The sequence below is a fragment of the Giraffa tippelskirchi genome, chromosome 2 (assembly GCF_054371585.1).
Source record: "Giraffa tippelskirchi isolate mGirTip1 chromosome 2, T2T-mGirTip1v1.2.pri, whole genome shotgun sequence".
In the NCBI taxonomy this organism is placed as follows: Eukaryota; Metazoa; Chordata; class Mammalia; order Artiodactyla; family Giraffidae; genus Giraffa; species Giraffa tippelskirchi.
The window spans coordinates 49113348-49131686 of NC_137276.1; the positions used below are offsets into that span (position 1 = coordinate 49113348).

An 18339-nucleotide genomic window follows, 5' to 3' on the forward strand; every position below is an offset into this window, starting at 1 on the left:
AAATGAGGTCAGAAACTTGAGATGAATAATATTTTATATAAAATTTTTTCCCAACAATTACCAACAGACCTCAATGCTGTGAGCCCTGCAAGGATAAACTGAAGAAAGACCTGGCCAAGCTTCACCTTTTTGCTGAGATTCATGTTCTCCATCTTAGCCTTCAGCAGCTTCATCTTATTCATAGTTATTGAATTTTCAATTATCTGTTGCCCAGAAGGAGAAGGCTCTATTTCCTCATCTTCATCAGCATACAAACTATACACAGAACCACTACTGCAAAGAAAATGATAATTACTATTGAAATGCACCTGATACCTGCCCAATGACTAAAAATATTTAAGTACAATATAAAGCTATAGATGCTACTAATGATAAAAGTTCATTTTCTCAATGGAAATTCAAGGCAAATGTACTTCAAAAATGTATTTCTTATGAGAAAAAATAAATGGGGATAAACATCATGATTTAACATTATCGAAAATGTAGTACAACTGAGCTTTTCTAAAGTCAATATACCATAAGTGAAGATCTTTTATGTTTGGAAATGGAACCACTCAGAATAGCATAGATTTCACAATGAAAAGACACTTTGGTCAAGCCATGACACAAATTATTACAAATGTAAAACACCCTAATTACTGATCAATTACAATAACATTTATTCATATCTTATTATTTGGAATCCCTTCTGACTACATAATGCCATAATATAATGGTGCTATCACACTTTCCTACTATTATATGTGTATCTTTCCCTCTTACTCCTCTTTATGTAAGCAAGTTGAAAGCAGATATTAATACTGGGCTTTTTTCATCTTCCTAGTCTTAGCACCTGGCACAATTCTTGGCACAGATTTAATAAATGCTAGATTTATTAAACATTTAATAAATGTTTTCTAGAACACAAATAATTATAATTTCATTCAACTTTTTCAATAATGGTTAAACTTATATGGCTACATAATCTCAGTGTATTTGAAGAATGATTGAAATTTTAAATAGAGCAGAGCAAGAATGTGTATTAGTCACTGTGTCCAATTTACTATAGGAGAACTAAAGTATGTATGCTAAAGCAGTATAAGAATTAATAAGATTTCCTGTTCTATATGATTGTTAAGAAATGGAAACAATTTAAGATAACCCTAACAAGGCATATTCCATACCACTTCTGAAGGACATATTACTATCACACAAAGGTGAAGCTGAGAGTGGATATGTCCATTCCTAAAATTTACATTTAGGAAACTAAATGTGAAACTGGTGACAGTTTGAAATCATGCGTTAATTACACTACACAGCAACTATGGGTATCAGGAGGAATAATGATGGGAATTGGTCTCCATAATCAATTCAGTCCCTCTGCATGATCTGTGACTATCATTTCTACCTAAATACAAGAGATGTCTAGTATAATAAGAAAACTGACACAATGACATAAGACCAAATTAACACCACTACTATTTACTGAATGCCTAATCTGCCAGGCGCTTTCCACATAATATTCCTAATCCCCACAAAAATTACATAAAGTGATATTATATCCCATTTTTATAAATGAGGAACCTGCAGTTGAGAGAAGTTAAATGATTTTGTTCAATCATTAGTAAAATCAGAGCTTGTAAATGATGCATCTAAGATTAATATCCTTCATCTCTCTGGTTCCAAAGCCTATTGTTTATACTACTTCCTGTTGCTTCCCCAGGCACCAAACAACAGACCTTACACTGCATCATGCTTATGTATCCAAATAAGTGACAGAACTTATAGTCTGTGAAGGCTCTCATCTTAAGGTTAACTACACCTGAAAAAGAGGGTTGAGTGAGGATTTCTGCCAGTTCTCCCTTGGAGTTGGAAGGAACGACTCAAGTATATTCTATTCTTGCTCACCTTATAATACTTCAACTACTTATCATGGCATTTTAAATTTATCCATATTGAATACTGAAAGAGGTTTCTGATTCAATCTTCCTGTAATAAAACACTGGTCCTTTACCGTTTTCCCACAGAGATCAATGTGTTTCTGTGTGTGTGTATACACATACACACACACGTGAGAAATATTTCATGGGATGCATTTTAGCAGATAAAAAACACTTTTAAGTTCACCTAATTTTTTCAAGTGCCACATTATTGTGCTTTCTCTCACAAAGCATAGATTCATGATTCACTGAGAAGCCAATCTCAATTTTTTCCTAAATGGAAAAATGTAACTAGGATAACACATCAATTTATCAACTTAATCCAAGAATATTTTTCTTTATATTTAAATACTGTTAATATTTTCTTGAATGCTATATTTAACTTTTTCTAAATCCTTTAATCTAATAATATGATTAAAGAATAAGAGATGTGCAAATGCAATATTTATTTCAACAAGAATACTGTTCATCCTGAAGCCAAGTCCTCATGCGACTCTCACAGATAAGTTACCATTTAATTAACTTTTGCAATGCTTCCTTTTATTTCTTCCCACTTAAAAAAGCAGTAAGGTGGAAAGATTTGAGATTAATAGTGATGACTGATACTAGATGTTGCATCAAAACAAATCAAATAATTCTATTTGTTTTTTAGAGCAAGAACTGGCAAACTGAGACCAAGATCAAATTTAATTCACCACTTATTTCTTATTGGCCTATGAGCTAAGAATAGTCTTTATAACTTTAAATAGTTGAAAAAAATCAAAGTAATATTTCATAATGTGAAAATGTGAAATTCATATTTGTGTCCAACAAAGTTTTACTGGAATATAGTCACACTCGATCACACATTACACATACTGCATACTGCTATTGCACTACAATGGCAGAGTTGATAGCTACTACAGAAATTATATGTGGCTCCTTCATTGCTTTGTACTGTGGCTTAGCACTATAAATCACAGTGGCACAGTCATAATTCAACAGCATTTTGAGTGCCATGTGTATCACTGTACAATGATATTTTATTACTAGTACATACCCAACATGTCAAAACAAAGAGAAGAATGAATTTCAAAAGTTGCAGTTTTAAAGCAATGCAGAGAGTGCTCAGTCATGTCCAACTCTGCAACCCCATGGACTGTAGTCCATCAGGCTCCTCTGGCCATGGGACTTCCCAGGCAAGAGTAATGGAGCAGGTTGTCACTTTCTCCTCCAGGGGATCTTCCCAACCGAGGGACTGAACCGACGTCTCCTGCTTGGCAGGTGGATGCTTTACCACTGAGCCACCAGGGAAGATCATTTTGCTACCAATTAAGCAGCAGGGTATTGTGTTTATGATATAAGGACACTACAGGTATGCTAAAGAAAAACAACATATTTGGACATTATCAGATTAAGGAATCATGACAACATGCCCAACTTGCAGGAAAGCAATGTTAAGAAAAAGCAGAAAATTAAAAATGGAATATCTCATCACAGTATGAAAATGAAAATGAGAGTGCAACCAAAAGAAGTTTCGAAGTAGCTTATTTACTAGCCAAACAAGGAAATGTTTACCGATTATGAATTAAGCAGTTGATCTCAGCAGCTGAAAAAATGTGGCCAGAGAAAATAAACTTGTTTAAAGACTATTTTTTTGGCAAGAACAATTTCTAGAAGAGCTGAGAACAAAGGAAGCAACATTAATAGTCAGTTAAAAGATGAGGCAAATGAGTCACTTTCTTCCTTGGCTTTTGATGAGTTAATATAAGCCAGATGTTACTCAGTTGTTTTTGTTTATTCAGGGGATCAATACCAAATTTGAAGTGACTGAAGAACTAGACCCAGTGTACAGTCTGCATAAAACAACTACAGGTAAGAATATTTTCAAAGAAATTGCTAAAACACTAAGTACAACTTGAAGTGCAACAAGCGAAAGTGTTAGTCACTTCAGTCGTGTCCCACTCTTTGAAACCCCATGGACTAGCCCGCCAGGCTCCTCTCTCCATGGATTTCTCAGGCAAGAATACTGGGAGTGGGTTGCCATTCCCTTCTCCAGGGGATGTTCCCAACCCAGGGAAAGAATCCCAGGTTTTCTGCACTGTAGGCAGACTCTTTACCATCTGAGCCACCAAGAAGTGAAACCTGCTACAACTGATAGAACAGGAAAAAAAACTTTGTTGAACAAATTTACAAAGCTAATGAAAATGTGAGGTGTTTAAAACCTATGGTTATTTGTGTTATTCATCAGAAGGTATTCTGCAGTAATATTTGAATCTATCACATATTACTGAACCAACAGTGTCAATGGAAGTTAAAGGAAATCTGCATATTTCAAAAATCTATTTAAATGTGCAATTGAGAAGCTCCACCTATGTTCAACTGGAAGTGCAACATAGTGACATACTAAAGGCAAACAGCAAAAAATGACTCTAAGAGTATTCTATAAATGACTTCCTAGTGATGAAAGTGCTCAATTAAAATCATATGCTCATGGACTGCTACCAGTATTTGGAACTACAAATTTTTAAAGATAAAATATATAAAAACTCATTCCAGATCAATATTAACAAATAAATTTTCACAACTGATTCCACAAATTTGACAAGTAACGCTAGTTTTCACCCCAATTAACTAAACTATTACTCCCACAAAAAAGAACTCCATTCTTCTCACAGTAGACCTGAATTAGATATACACACACTCAATTATTATTATTATATTTTGAATTTTGTCTGTAAAAATTTTGTGAAAATTTGTTTTATCTGGTTATATAAGTACTTTTGGAGAAGGCAATGGCAACCCACTCCAGTACTCTTGCCTGGAAAATCCCATGGACAGAGGAGCCTGGTAGGCTGCAGTCCATGGGGTCGTGAAGAATCGGACACGACTGAGCGACTTCACTTTCACTTTTCACTTTCATGCATTGGAGAAGGAAACGGCAACCCACTCCAGTGTTCTTGCCTAGAGAATCCCAGGGACAGGGGAGCCTGGTGGGCTGCCATCTATGGGGTCGCACAGAGTCGGACACGACTGAGGCAACTTAGCAGCAGCAGCAGCATAAGTACTTTTACATGGTATCCTTAGCTTCATCTCTTGGCCTGAAAACCCTAAAATAGTTACTATCTGGCCCTTTACAGAAGCAGTTGCTGTCTCCTATTGTAAGAGTTAAGAAAGCCTCTCTCGGGATAGGAAAAGAGCTTTCTGCTCTGCTTCCTCATCCACCCTATCCCTTGTCCAATTCTGGTAAGTGAATAGAGAGGAAAAGAAAAAGAAACAAAGAATACATTAAGAGGAACAATAATACAATTTTAATTGAAATCCATAATAACATTTGGATTATGCTGCTGCTGCTGCTAAGTCGCTTCAGTCGCTTCAGTCGCGTCCGACTCTGTGTGACCCCATAGACGGCAGCCTACCAGGCTCCGCCGTCCCTGGGATTCTTGTCTTAAACACAAATAGAAGTTTTGTATTTACTCTTAGTAAAAGGAGTAAGTAATGTTTCAAGCAAATGAAGAAAGAAGTACAAAAGCATGGCATAATAAACAAGAGCTGTAAAAATGATAACAGGTTGTAAAGGGCCTTCCAGGCAAAGCTATGGAGCTTAGATTCTCTCCTTTGGGAAAGGATAGCCAAAAGAGGATGTCCTGAGGAAGAAAACCGAAACAACAGTAAACTAGCAAATAGAAAGACTGATATAAAGAAATTCTACTCATGGTCTAAAGCAAGAGATGCTGGATTAAAGCTGCAGCCTCATTGCTCCCTCTTCTCTACTTTTATGTTTAAGGCATGTTTGCAGTGCTAACCAGATTCTGACACATAGAGTCAACAATCAACACCATTCGTGATGTCTGCTCTCTGCCAACAGAATAAGTATAATCTCTCTTCCACATAACACACTGAGGTGAGGCAGAATCCTAAAGGAATTCCCTGATTCCCAATTCCAGGTGTTCACACCCTGTATATTCTCCTAGCCTTGAGTTTGGCATGACCTATGACTTGCTTCTATTCAACAGAATGTGGCAAAAGTAAAGGAATTTTTCAGATATAATTCAGGCTCCAAATCAGCTGATTTGGAGTTAATCAAAAGAGAACTGAAGGCACCCTCTACCCAAAAGTCAGCAAAAACCCCAGGGCCCTCAGTCATATGACTGTCAGGAAATAGGCCAACAAAGTGAATGAGCTTGAAAGCAGGTTATCTTCCCCACTGAAACTTCCAGGTGGGGGTGCACCTTTGCCAACACCTTAAGTGCAGTTTTGTGGAAACCTGAGCAGAGCACCTGGCTAAACTGTGCCTAGACTCCCAAGCCATGGAAACTGATTTCAGACTTCAAGTTAATTTTTGTATGAATGGTATTGCCACTAGGTTTTAATGCTGTGGAATTAAATTTTAGTTACCTGTAATACCTTTCCTTTGTTGCCTGTCCTACTCCTCTTTTACGGCCACTTTTTCTCAGAGGTTATTCCTAACTCCCCACCTTTCAGATAAAATGAAGGCCCTCTTATCTGCTTTTCCAGAGATTTTAATGTCTTTTTACAACAACTGACAAAATTATATTATAGATACAACTTATAGCAGATTTCATGTTCCATAAAGGAAGGAATATAATCTTTATAACTTAGTGTATAGTATAAAGACTGACTATAAAAGTTCAGTTAAATGTTTAGTGAATGTTTTAAAGTGAAATAAGGTTAAAAAAAATCATAGTAAGGCAGAGTGCACAGAAACTTAAAACTTACCTTATCCAATTTACTAACTTCTCTACTGCCTAGCCCAAGTACCTTTGTTTCCTTCTGACTTTAAAACAACCCTCCCTCCTTTTTTTTAAGGATTATACATTATATAATTGGTTATTTTATTTCTTTATTATTTTTTGAAGCTGTGCCCCACAGCTTGTGGGATCTTCGTTCCCAAACCAGGGATTGAATCTGGGCCCTTGTCAGTGAGAACACTGAGTCCTAACAACTGGACCACCAAGGAATTCCCCCTCCTTTTACAGAGTAGGGAAATAGGACTAGAGAAGTAAAGATTTATCCACCTTTAAGCAACAGTTAAATTTTGGGGGAAAAAAAGAGTAACTTTAGGCTTAATCCTTTATATTATGCCACAGCTATATTGATATAACATCACACTATAACAAAACTCAATAATCTAGTAGGCATCTTAGAGTTTTAATGACAAATATTTTTACAAAAAAATCCTACTCCATAAAGAAATTTCAGTTTTAGAAATTACTCCTATCAATCATAGGAAGGACAGTTTCAGAATTATATTACTGAGGTGGGATGGGGAGAAGGGAAGAATGCATAATATTTAGTTAATCTTGCGACTATAGTAAGATTCGGAGAAGGCAGTGGCAACCCACTCCAGTATTCTTGCCTGGAAAATCCCATGGACGGAGGAGCCTGATAGGCTGCAGTCCATGGGGTTGCAAAGAGTCAGACACGACTGAGCGACTTCACTTTCACTTTTCACTTTCACGCATTGGAGGAGGAAATGGCAACCCACTCCAGTGTTCTTGCCTGGAGAATCACTGGGACAGCTGGAGCCTGGTGGATTGCCATCTATGGGGTCGCACAGAGTCGGACACGACTAAAGCGACTTAGCAGCAGCAGCAGCATAGTAAGATTATTCTGACAACACAAGGTAAACATAAGGTTTATGGGTATATCATATAATGTTCTCCTTTTCTAAGTGAGACATGTAAATGAAAACCTATTTACCTTAAAGATTCAGATAATGGTGTTAGAGTGCCATCTCCCCTGTCTACTACACGGAAGAAATTCAATTGATCTCCTTCTTGGTATACCAAAAGTGTAACTTGCTTGTTGCAGGAGGTCTTCTCCCAGACCTCATCTCGACTGGAATCCATGTACTCAGCCATCTCCTTAAGTGGATCTTCCATAGGAACTGCAAATGGAAATACTAATAGATAAGCTTTCAATTTATATCAAGTTCAGTGCATTTTGGTACACCATCAGGATATAACATGTCAAATTTGAACAACAATCCTGTGCATACAATACATATATATTATATTCTTCAAGTAAGTTTTTGGTCTTTTTATAGTTAATACAACATTTTCTATGCTGTATTAATATGAAAGAAAAGAAATATGTTGTTATGTACAAAGGCAGGGTTTAACCAAATACATGAGGTTTTTCCTGTGCCACTGGAGTGTATATTGATTGATTCTATGACATAATTATCTGTAACTGTTTTTACTTCATATCTTCCAATCCCTATATGTTCCAGTATTGGTTTCAACAATCAATAATTAAAAATCAATGTAAATTCCACTTACTTTAGATTTGAAAAAACAAACACACACAACTGGGAGACATATTTTAGAAATTAGAAGTGAATCCCTTTTTTCTTTCTGGTTTTATATAAAGGCTGATTCTTCTCAGAGTTCCTTCTTGATGTGAAGACAGGTAATTTAAAAAAAAGTGAAAGTGCAGTCGCTCAGTCGTGTCCAACTCTTTGCCACCCCAGTAGTGTCCAACTCTTTGCAACCCAGTGAACTGTAGCCTACCAGGCTCCTCTGTCCATGGGGTTTTCCAGGCAAGAGTACTGGAATGCATTGCCATTTCAGTACATGGTAACTCAAGACCACAAGGGGGCCACTTATTATACAAAAACTGCTATGTCTGTAATGATTAATATGTTGTTACTTGAAAGCATCCTCCCAGGACCCCACTTGTTCTGGTATACATCTATGTGTCTAGTCAGCACATATAGCTAGTGGTTCAGAGTAGTCGTCAGGTTTGAATGATATTGCTACCATCATCTCAAGCCACTCTCATCCATAGCAACCACAGATTCTGCTCTTGTGGTGGGAACAAGCCTCAAGAGGTGGCTAGCTCACAGGCTGAATGTTCTAAAAGCCCCTGAACCCCAAATCAGGGGGTCTAAGTAATGGCTACAGCAAAAAAAAAAGTTTATTTCCAAAGACATTTTCATGTCAAGTTACACTGTTCTTTCTTAAAAGAGGCAACAATATCTCAAACTCCGTAACTTTCATTCAAGTAGCTTATTTATTAACAGAATCACAGTGCTGAACTACCCTTTAGAAAGTCACAACAATAATGAATATTAAACTCTGAAACCAATGAGGTAAAACCATTAAAGATGTTCCCATATCCTAAATTCAATACCACCACTATTAATAAAACACAGAAACTTCAGAAGCACAGTAAGATTTACCTTGTTTTTGATAAGACTCTCATAGACACAAAATGTCTTTATGCTACACTTTCCACATTACATTAACAAGAAACAAAAACTATGCTGCCGCCATTACTAAAACCACACGAAAGTCTTGTTTAAACCAACAGAGTGTGCCTTACTTCGGGAGCCATTGGCATTAAATATGTGTATGCACTTATGTCTATACACACACATCTCTTTTCGTAACAGAAAAATCATTTAGATTTCATCAAATATAAAATACTATGCATATAGTTTAGGATAAAATTTAGTTTTAGAAAGAAAAAGATTTTCCTTTTTTGGCTGTGCCATGCAGCTTGTGGGATCTTAGTTCCCACCAGGGATCAAAATCATGCCCCCTGCAGTGGAAGCACAGAGTCCAAACCACTGGACTGCCAAAGAAGTCCTTTTCTAGGTTGCTTTGATAATGTTTAATTCGAAAACAATTTTAAAAGCTAAGTACTACTAGAATTCACATGATAAAGATATTTTCTAAACCACAAATTTCAAGTAAGACTCAGTAGCTAAAAATAAGGTTTCTGATATACAATATGGAAAAGTTCCAGATTTGGGTAGTTTTTCCTTTTCACAAAGTTTTCAATGATGTAAAGTAGACAACTGGAGAAGGAAATGGTAACCCACTCCAGTATTTTTGCCTGGAGAACCTCATGGGGAAAGGAGACTAGCAGACAATAAAGATAGTCCATGAAGTTGCAGAGTCAGATACAACTTAGCAACCAAACGAACAAAGGCAGACAAAAGCAAGCTGTTAAATTTTAAAAGCTGATTCAATAAAGGCAAACTTATTAAAAACCTAATCTAGAATATCGAATAAGACAAGTTCTAGGGTCTGATTTTTTCAGTTACAAACAAGGCACAGGAAATTGTAGGAAAAAAGTATGACAACATTTCAACTACCAAAGGGTAGTGATAACTTTCACTTACTTTAAATTTAAAAAATACATATATTTTAAATTCAGAATCTGTGGTGCTCATACTCTTCCTCTCATATATAAGTGTAGTCCTAGTAAGAAAAGCAGGTAATAAATAATAATACAACATTTGCATTTAAAGACAATGCTGCTGCTGCTGCTGCTAAGTCACTTCAGTTGTGTCCGACTCTGTGTGACCCCATAGACGGCAGCCCACCAGGCTCCACTGTCTGTGAGATTCTCCAGGCAAGAACACTGGAGTGGGTTGCCGCTTCCTTCTCCAATGCGTGAAAGTGAAAAGTGAAAGTGAAGTCGCTCAGTCCGACTCTTCTCGACCCCTTGGACTGCAGCCTACCAGGCTCCTCCATCCATGGGATTTTCCAGGCAAGAATACTGGAGTGGGTTACCATTGCCTTCTCCAATACTATACACAAATATCAAACTTTGAAAATATAATACAATGGGATTCACATCTTATCATAGTTCAGTTCAGTTCAGTTCAGTCGCTCAGTCGTGTCCGACTCTTTGCGACCCCATGAATCGCAGCATGCCAGATGTCCCTGTCCATCACCAACTCCCGGAGTCTATCCAAACACAAGTCCATCGAGTCGGTGATGCCATTCAGCCATCTCATCCTCTGTCGTCCCCTTCTCCTCCTGCCCCATCTTATCATAACAGCTCAGTAAATGCATTAGGGTTGTTGTACTACTCTCAGAATCGGTAGTATAGACATCATATGTCACATGGGACAATTTAAGTCCAATTAATAGGAAGTCCCTGATATTACGCGTCTAGTTAATCAGCTCTCACATTATTATCTTTGTTTTTTTCTAACTTATCCATAAGAATTCAACAGGCACAGTAACCTATCTCAAAAAATCCTCTTGAAATAGCTAAGAAAAAGACAGTGATAACTCTATTTTCTAATCAAAATTAGGAAGCATAGAGATGAAATCTGACTTGTGGAAGAAGTATCAAGCCATCAGTGGAATCAATACTTAACATTCCACTTTCTGGTTAGTAAAGGATCAAATACAAAGACCTTCCCCAAAATGAGGTCTACAGAGCAGGACAGCTATGAGAAAGCAAAGGATGCCTCTACTTTGTGGGGATTCACATGACAAGCCCGAATCAGGGACAAAGGTGAACACTCCCAGTTTTTCCCATGCTTAGAACTTTCTTGTTAATCAAGTCTCTGCTCATTTCACCATCTCCAAGGGCTCTTCCACAACTGTCCTCCTACTACCCTACTTCCATAGACACTGTTATGCTACTACTGCCCCCAAAGCACTTACAACTACTTAAAGTAACATTAATTCTTCTCATGTCTATTGTGGGCACTGTAATGAAGCAGGAACATTTTCTCCCAAGAAACACTGCACTGAACATCTAGGAGATGCTCAAAATGTGCTTCCTGAATGAATGAATGAATGGATTCTAAGAGACACCCACATCCTGAAAAAAAGGCTTTAACAGGACCATGATAATATCTATAAAATCCAAATGCATCACAAACCAGGCTAAGAGGTATCTTTGGAATTTCCTATAACAATCATTACCCCAGGAGTTGAAGACTCAGGGGATTGAAAAAAGCAAGACCAGTAAACTGCATCTAAACACAGGGATAACAATGTAATATTTATACTATGCCATCCCATTGTCCCTTCCTATACTGGTGAGGTTTATATTTAAATCTTTCTGGATTGAACGAGGAATCATGAGATTTTCTGGAATATGAGTTCCTGCCTCTGTGCATTTAGGCTTTATAAAACAATGCTGAAGGACCTATACTTAGTATTTATAAGGAACTAAATATTTATATTTACAAGGAACTATACTTAATATTTTATAATAACCTATAAAGGAAAAGAATCTAAAGAAGATACATACATATACAAATAAACACACATATAAAACCTGAGGCTATAAGATCATCTGGCTTGAAGATTAGTACTGTAAAATTGCTTTAATATATGTAATTTTAACATATGCCTACCTCTACTAGTATTTATAGGTCCACCGCGCATAGCCAAAACCAGCTTCAAGGTACAACCTTCTGAAATGCTGTGGATAATTAAAACACAAAAAAAACCCACAAACATCAAAATACATTCAGTGTTAAATATACACATACTTATGTGTTGGTTTATCAGGCATAGTGCCTACTCTAAAAGATTTTTTAAAAGATATACCAATGTGCATAAATATAAAATGTTAACTTAATTACTTGCATAAATAATGAAAACATGAAGTTCTTGTAAGGCTTAAATATGAAATGAATAAAAAGTATGAAAAGGACCTCTGTGGTTTAGTCTCATTATTTCACATGTTAGGCCCTAAGAAGAAAAGAAGCTGTTAAGACCCAAAGTGTCAGAAATAACAGATCTAACTAATAAAATAAAAAAATTGCAAATCTACAAATTTCCTAATGCCCAGTGCTCTCCCAGCTATTTCACATGGCCTCTGACCTTTTTATTTTAGGAAAGAATGAAGAATTATATGAGAGAAGGGAGAAAGACGAAAGGTCAGACAGCATATCTGTAGTCACTGATGCACACAATGTCACTTAGTGTCACATCAGGAGAGCTTAAGAAAAATGAAAGACATGAAGAGCAATACTTTCTTACCCAGTACACTTATGACAATGAAAGAAAAGGAACGAAGCCAGGTAGTAGTAAGTCAATATTCAAAGAAAGGAGCAAAGAAGGTAAGACAAGAAGAGGAAGTCTAAAAATGCAGGGGTAAATAGCTTGGTATAAATAATGAAAAGGTAAAAAAAAGAATCAGAGGACAAGGATCAGGTAGTATGGGTATGGAGCCAATACATCTTAAAGTTTGGAATTCACACTGAAATTCAGGGTGAAGAATTATTCAGAAGAACAGACACGATGCAAGGATTCAGAAGAAAAACAATGGTAAATGGAGTCACAATTCTGAGCATCTGTAAAACATCTGATATGCAATTACACTCACTTGTAATAATTCAAGCAATAATCATCTTCAAGTTCCATGTTATTCCAAATTAAGTGCTGCTGACAGATGGGAATACCTTAGGGGAAGGTTATAAAGAAATTGGTTAAAAATTCAATAGAATCTTTGGAAGAGTATGATACAAATCTATTTCATTAACGAAATAATAATAAACACAATTCTAAACTGAATGATAGATGCTTAGCTAAAATGTACAGCATTGTAGGTAAAAGGCATGGCTAAAAGTACATATGGTTCTATCCACTCACTAGCAAAGAACAATGAGAACAGTATGTTTCAGTAACTCTCTGGCCTTGAAACAAAGTTTAAGAATAGGAAGTCATTTTAAAAAATATCTTGAAATCAGCTCTGAAGAGTTTAAGATCTAAGGCCTAGAGAACAGTTCTCAATATTGCAAAGTACTGCCTCCATTTAGTTATATTAAGTGTTAAAAGTGTATTATGAGTAGAAGGTGAGCAAAATGGGTGAAGGGGGTTAAATGTGTAAACTCCAAGCTATAAAGTAAGAAAGCCATGGGAATATAATGCACAACATGCAGACTATAGTTAATAAGGGTATGTTGTATATCTAAAAGTTGCTAAAGGAGTAGGTTCTTAAATTTTTCATCATTAAGAAAACAAAACTTTGTAACTGTATGGTGATGGATGTTAACTATTAACTAAACTTAGTGCATTGATTATTTTACAATACAGCAGCCCCTGGGTATCCAAGGGATGCTGGTTCCAGGTCCACCACAAATACCAAAATCCCTGGATGTCCAAGTACCTTATATATAAAATGACATAGCATTTATTTGTACATAACCTTATACTCATCCTCCTGTATACTCTAAGTCAACTCTAGACTACTTAAAGTAGTCTAATACAATACTTAAAGTAGTCTTAATGCAATATAAACACTATGTAAATAGTTGCTAATGATGAAAATTCAAGTTTTTCTTTTTGTAATTTTCTGTAATTTTTTCCCCAATATTTTCAATCCACAGTTGTCTAAATCCTCCAGAACCAGAGGGTATGAGGTGCCAACTTTATATACAAATATCAAATCATTATGCTGTATACCTCTGAAATAATATAATGTCAAATATATCTATATTTAAAAATACAACATTTAATTTACTTTACTTGGCCTTAAGCATTTGTATTCTAAAAGTCTGTTCCCAGAGCAGCGTGTACACATGGAATAATTACTGTTTATATGTGAGATTATTTAGTGATTCAGATGGCATCTTTCATACCTCTTCCAAATGGAAAGGTCAATAATCTTGCAACAGGGCACAGAATATAATTTTCCATAAAACATTAATATATTAGAAAATTCCTTCCACCTTGAATGTGATTATAGTCCATAACTGCATATTAACATGTCTTTTGTAGTCTGAACACTAAGTAAACAATAATTTAATCTTGAAAAAAAAGTGTATTATGGACTATTTTCAGGCTTCTCTGGTGGCTCAGATGATGAAGAATCCAACTGCAATGCAAGAGACCTGGGTTCGATCCCTGAGTCATGAACATACCCTGGAGAAGGGAATGACTCAGTTCAGTTCAGTCGCTCAGTTGTGTCCGACTCTTTGCAACCCCATGAATCGCAGCACGTCGGGCCTCCCTGTCCATCACCAACTCCTGGAGTTTACCCAAACTCATGTCCATCCAGTTGGTGATGCCATCCAGTCATTTCATCCTCTGTTGTCCCCTTCTCCTCCTGCCCCTAGTCCTTCCCAGAATCAGGGTCTTTTCCAACGAGTCAGTTCTTTGCATGAGGTGGCCAAAGTATTGGAGTTTCAGCTTCAACATCAGTCTTTCCAATGAACACCCAGGACTGATCTCCTTTAGCACAGACTGGTTGGATCTCCTTGCAGTCCAAGGGACTCTCAAGAGTCTTCTCCAACACCACAGCTCAAAAGCATCAATTCTGCGGCGCTCAGCTTTCTTCACCGTCCAACTCTCACATCCATACATGACCACTGGAAAAACCACAGCCTTGACTAAACGGACTTTTGTTGGCAAAGTAACGTCTCTGCTTTTTAATATGCTATCTAGGTTGGTCATAACCTTCCTTCCAAAGAGTAAGTGTCTTTTAATTTCATGGCTGCAATCGCCAACAGCAGTGGTTTTGGAACCCAAAAAAATAAAGTCTGACAATGTTTTCCACTGTTTCCCCATCTATTTCCCATGAAGTGATGGGACCAGATGCCATCCATGATCTTAGTTTTCTGAATGCTGAGCTTTAAGCCAACTTTTTCACTCTCCTCTTTCACTTTCATCAAGAGGCTTTTCAGTTCCTCTTCACTTTCTGCCATAAGAGTGGTGTCATCTGCATATCTGAGGTTATTGATATTTCTCCCAGCAATCTTGATTCCAGCTTGTGCTTCCTCCAGCCCAGCGTTTCTCATGATGTACTCTGCACATAAGTTAAATAAGCAGGGTGACAATATACAGCCTTGACGTACTCCTTTTCCTATTTGGAACCAGTCTGTTGTTCCATGTCCAGTTCTAACTGTTGCTTCCTGACCTGCATACAGGTTTCTCAAGAGGCAGGTCTGGTGGTCTGGTATCCCCTTCTCTTTAAGAATTTTCCACAGTTTACTGTGATCCACACAGTCAAAGGCTTTGGCATAGTCAATAAAGCAGAAATAGATATTTTTCTGGAACACTCTTGCTTTTTCGATGATCCAGCGGATGTTGGCAATTTGGTCTCTGGTTCCTCTGCCTTTTCTAAAACCAGCTTGAACATCTGGAAGTTCATGGTGCACGTATTGCTGAAGCCTGGCTTGGAGAATTTTGAGCATTACTTTACTAGCGTGTGAGATGAATGCAATTGTGCGGCAGTTTGAGCATTCTTTGGCATTGCCTTTCTTTGGGATTGGAATGAAAACTGACCTTTTCCAGTCCTGCGGCTACTGCTGAGTTTTCCAGATTTGCTGGCATATTGAGTGCAGCACTTTCACAGCATCATCTTTGAGGATTTGCAACAGGTCAACTGGAATTCTATCACCTCCACTAGCTTTGTTCGCAGTGATGCTTTCTAAGGCCCACTTGACTTCACATTCCAGGATGTCTGGCTCTAGGTGAGTGATTACACCACCATGATTATCTGGGTCATGAAGACCTTTTTTGTACAGTTCTTCTGTATATTCTTGCCACCTCTTCTTAATATCTTCTGCTTCTGTTAGGTCCCTACCATTTCTGTACTTTATCAAGCCCATCTTTGCATGAAATGTTCCCTTGGTATCTCTAATTTTCTTGAAGAGATCTCTAGTCTTTCCCATTCTATTGTTTTCCTCTATTTCTTTGCAATGATCGCTGAGGAAGGCTTTCTTATCTCTCCTTGCTATTCTTTGGAACTCTGCATTCAAATGGGAATATCTTTTCTTTCCTCCTTTGCTTTTCGCTTCTCTTCTTTTCACAGCTATTTGTAAGGCCTCTTCAGATAGCCATTTTGCTTTTTTGCATTTCTTTTCCATGGGGAAAATGACTACCCACTCCAGTATTCTTGCCTGGACAAGAATATCTGAAAAGAGTTGGACATGACTGAGCGACTAAGTATGCACACACATGGGCAATTTCCAATGCTGAAAATTATGGTCTACAAGACAGTTTCTTTGCATTTCCGTGATGTTAAAAGAATGTTAAGGTAGATTCCATGTCTGTGAGTGTGTGTGTGCATGTGCTCAATTTTGTCCAACCCTTTGGGACCCATGGACTGTAGCCCACCAGGCTTCTCTGTCCATTGTATTTTCCAGGCAATAATACTGGAGTGAGTTGCCATTTCCTACTTCAGGGGGTCTTCCCGACCCAGGGATCCAACCAGCATCTCTTGCATCTCCAGCACTGGCAGTTGGATTCTTTACCACTGCAGCACCCAGGAAACCCAGACTCCATACTTCAACATAAACTTTTTTTTCTGCAAACTCCACATTTGAATGCCTGAAGACTATACTAGCCAGAGTGAGCATTATACACAATAGAACATTTAATGGTTGATATGTCGATATCTTTTCCAAATATTTCACATATTGCCTTCTCAAGTTACTTTTGCTTATGATGCTACAAAATAAGGTGACTAGAATGATAGCACTAAGTGCAATATGTGTTAGTTTTTATTATTATAAGCTAGGCACTGTAACAAATGCTTGACCTGTATTATCATAATTTAACTGCAACAATAATAATCTTGTGAAGCAGGCAACACTACTATGTATATTTCACAAATGCTAAAATTGAAGCATTGAGAGATTAAGTGACACCTAGAGAGTGTAGATTAGAGATGTAAAGCCCCAACAGGCTAAATTCAGAGACTGCAGTCAACCTTTATGCTAATCAGTCTAAAGACAGTCTCCACAAAGCAAAAGTAGCTGTCTGGGTGTATGTTTAAATATTTAGTATTGCCTGTTAGTAGACCTGAACGTCTACTAAACATTCTTCAAATGTTCCAAAAGATCATCATGAAATACAGTGTATGGGCTCAGGAGGTGGATATACATGTATCTCCCAACTGGCAACAGTTCACCTTTTTTTGCTTCAAGTTAAAAAAGAATGCCAGTAAGGAAAGGCATTTAAGCTAGAAATTATTTTACGTTAAACGTACTTTAATATTTTAAAAAATTTAGTGCTTCCCTAGTGGCTCAGTGGTAAAGAATCTGCCTGCCAATGCAGGAAACAGGGCAGGTTCGATCCCCTGTCCAGAAAGATCCCACATGCCACGGGTAACTAAGCCAGTACACCGTAACTATTGAGTCTGTTCTAGAGCCCAGGAACTGCAACTGCTGAGCCCACATGCCCCAGAGCCCACATGTACCACAACAGAAGCCACTGCAATGAGAAGCCCATGTACCACAACTGGAGAGCAGCCCCCACTCAGCACAACCAGAGCAAAGCTCAAGCAGCAACAAAGACCCAGCACAGCCAAAAATAAAAAAATTAGTAATTTAAAAAAAAAAAATTGTTTAATATGCTGGGGTCATCTTTTCAACCTAAATTATAGGATTTCACCAGAATAGCTAGATAAAAGCAATATGGGTAGGTAGTGAAGTGAAGTGAAGTGAAGTGAAGTGAAGTGAAATGAAGTGAAAGTAGCTCAGTCGTGTCTGACTCTTTGCGACTCCACGGACTGTACAGTCCATGGAATCCTCCAGGCAAGAATACTGGAGTGCATAGCCATTCCCTTCTCCAGGGGATCTTCCCAACCCAGGGATCGAACCAAGGTTTCCCACACTGCACACATATTCTTTACCAGCTAAGCCACAAGGAAAGCCCAGGAATGCTGGAGTGAGTATCCTATCTCTTCTCCAGCGGATCTTCCTAAC

At 37.5% G+C, this 18339-nt stretch overlaps 1 protein-coding gene across 50 annotated transcripts in view; it reads right to left on the reverse strand.

The window, feature by feature from the left end:
- Positions 1 to 18339, reverse strand: part of ZFAND4 (zinc finger AN1-type containing 4) — a 54039-nt gene that overhangs the window by 14718 nt on the left and 20982 nt on the right. For 19 of the 50 annotated variants that reach the window (XR_014074261.1, XR_014074259.1, XR_014074256.1 and 16 more), the window contains 4 exons: positions 13014 to 13089; positions 12037 to 12104; positions 7623 to 7809; positions 126 to 273 (listed from right to left, as the gene is read on the reverse strand). Coding sequence is in view for 39 of the 50 variants with exons in the window: in XM_081561114.1 (XP_081417240.1) it covers positions 126 to 273; positions 7623 to 7809; positions 12037 to 12104; positions 13014 to 13089 (479 nt within the window). In the remaining 11 variants the exon portion in view is untranslated. Of the gene's footprint in view, positions 1 to 110; positions 274 to 7622; positions 7810 to 12036; positions 12105 to 13013; positions 13090 to 18339 lie in introns of all 50 variants that reach the window. The other 31 variants (XR_014074263.1, XR_014074262.1, XM_081561135.1 and 28 more) reach the window with 5 other exon arrangements.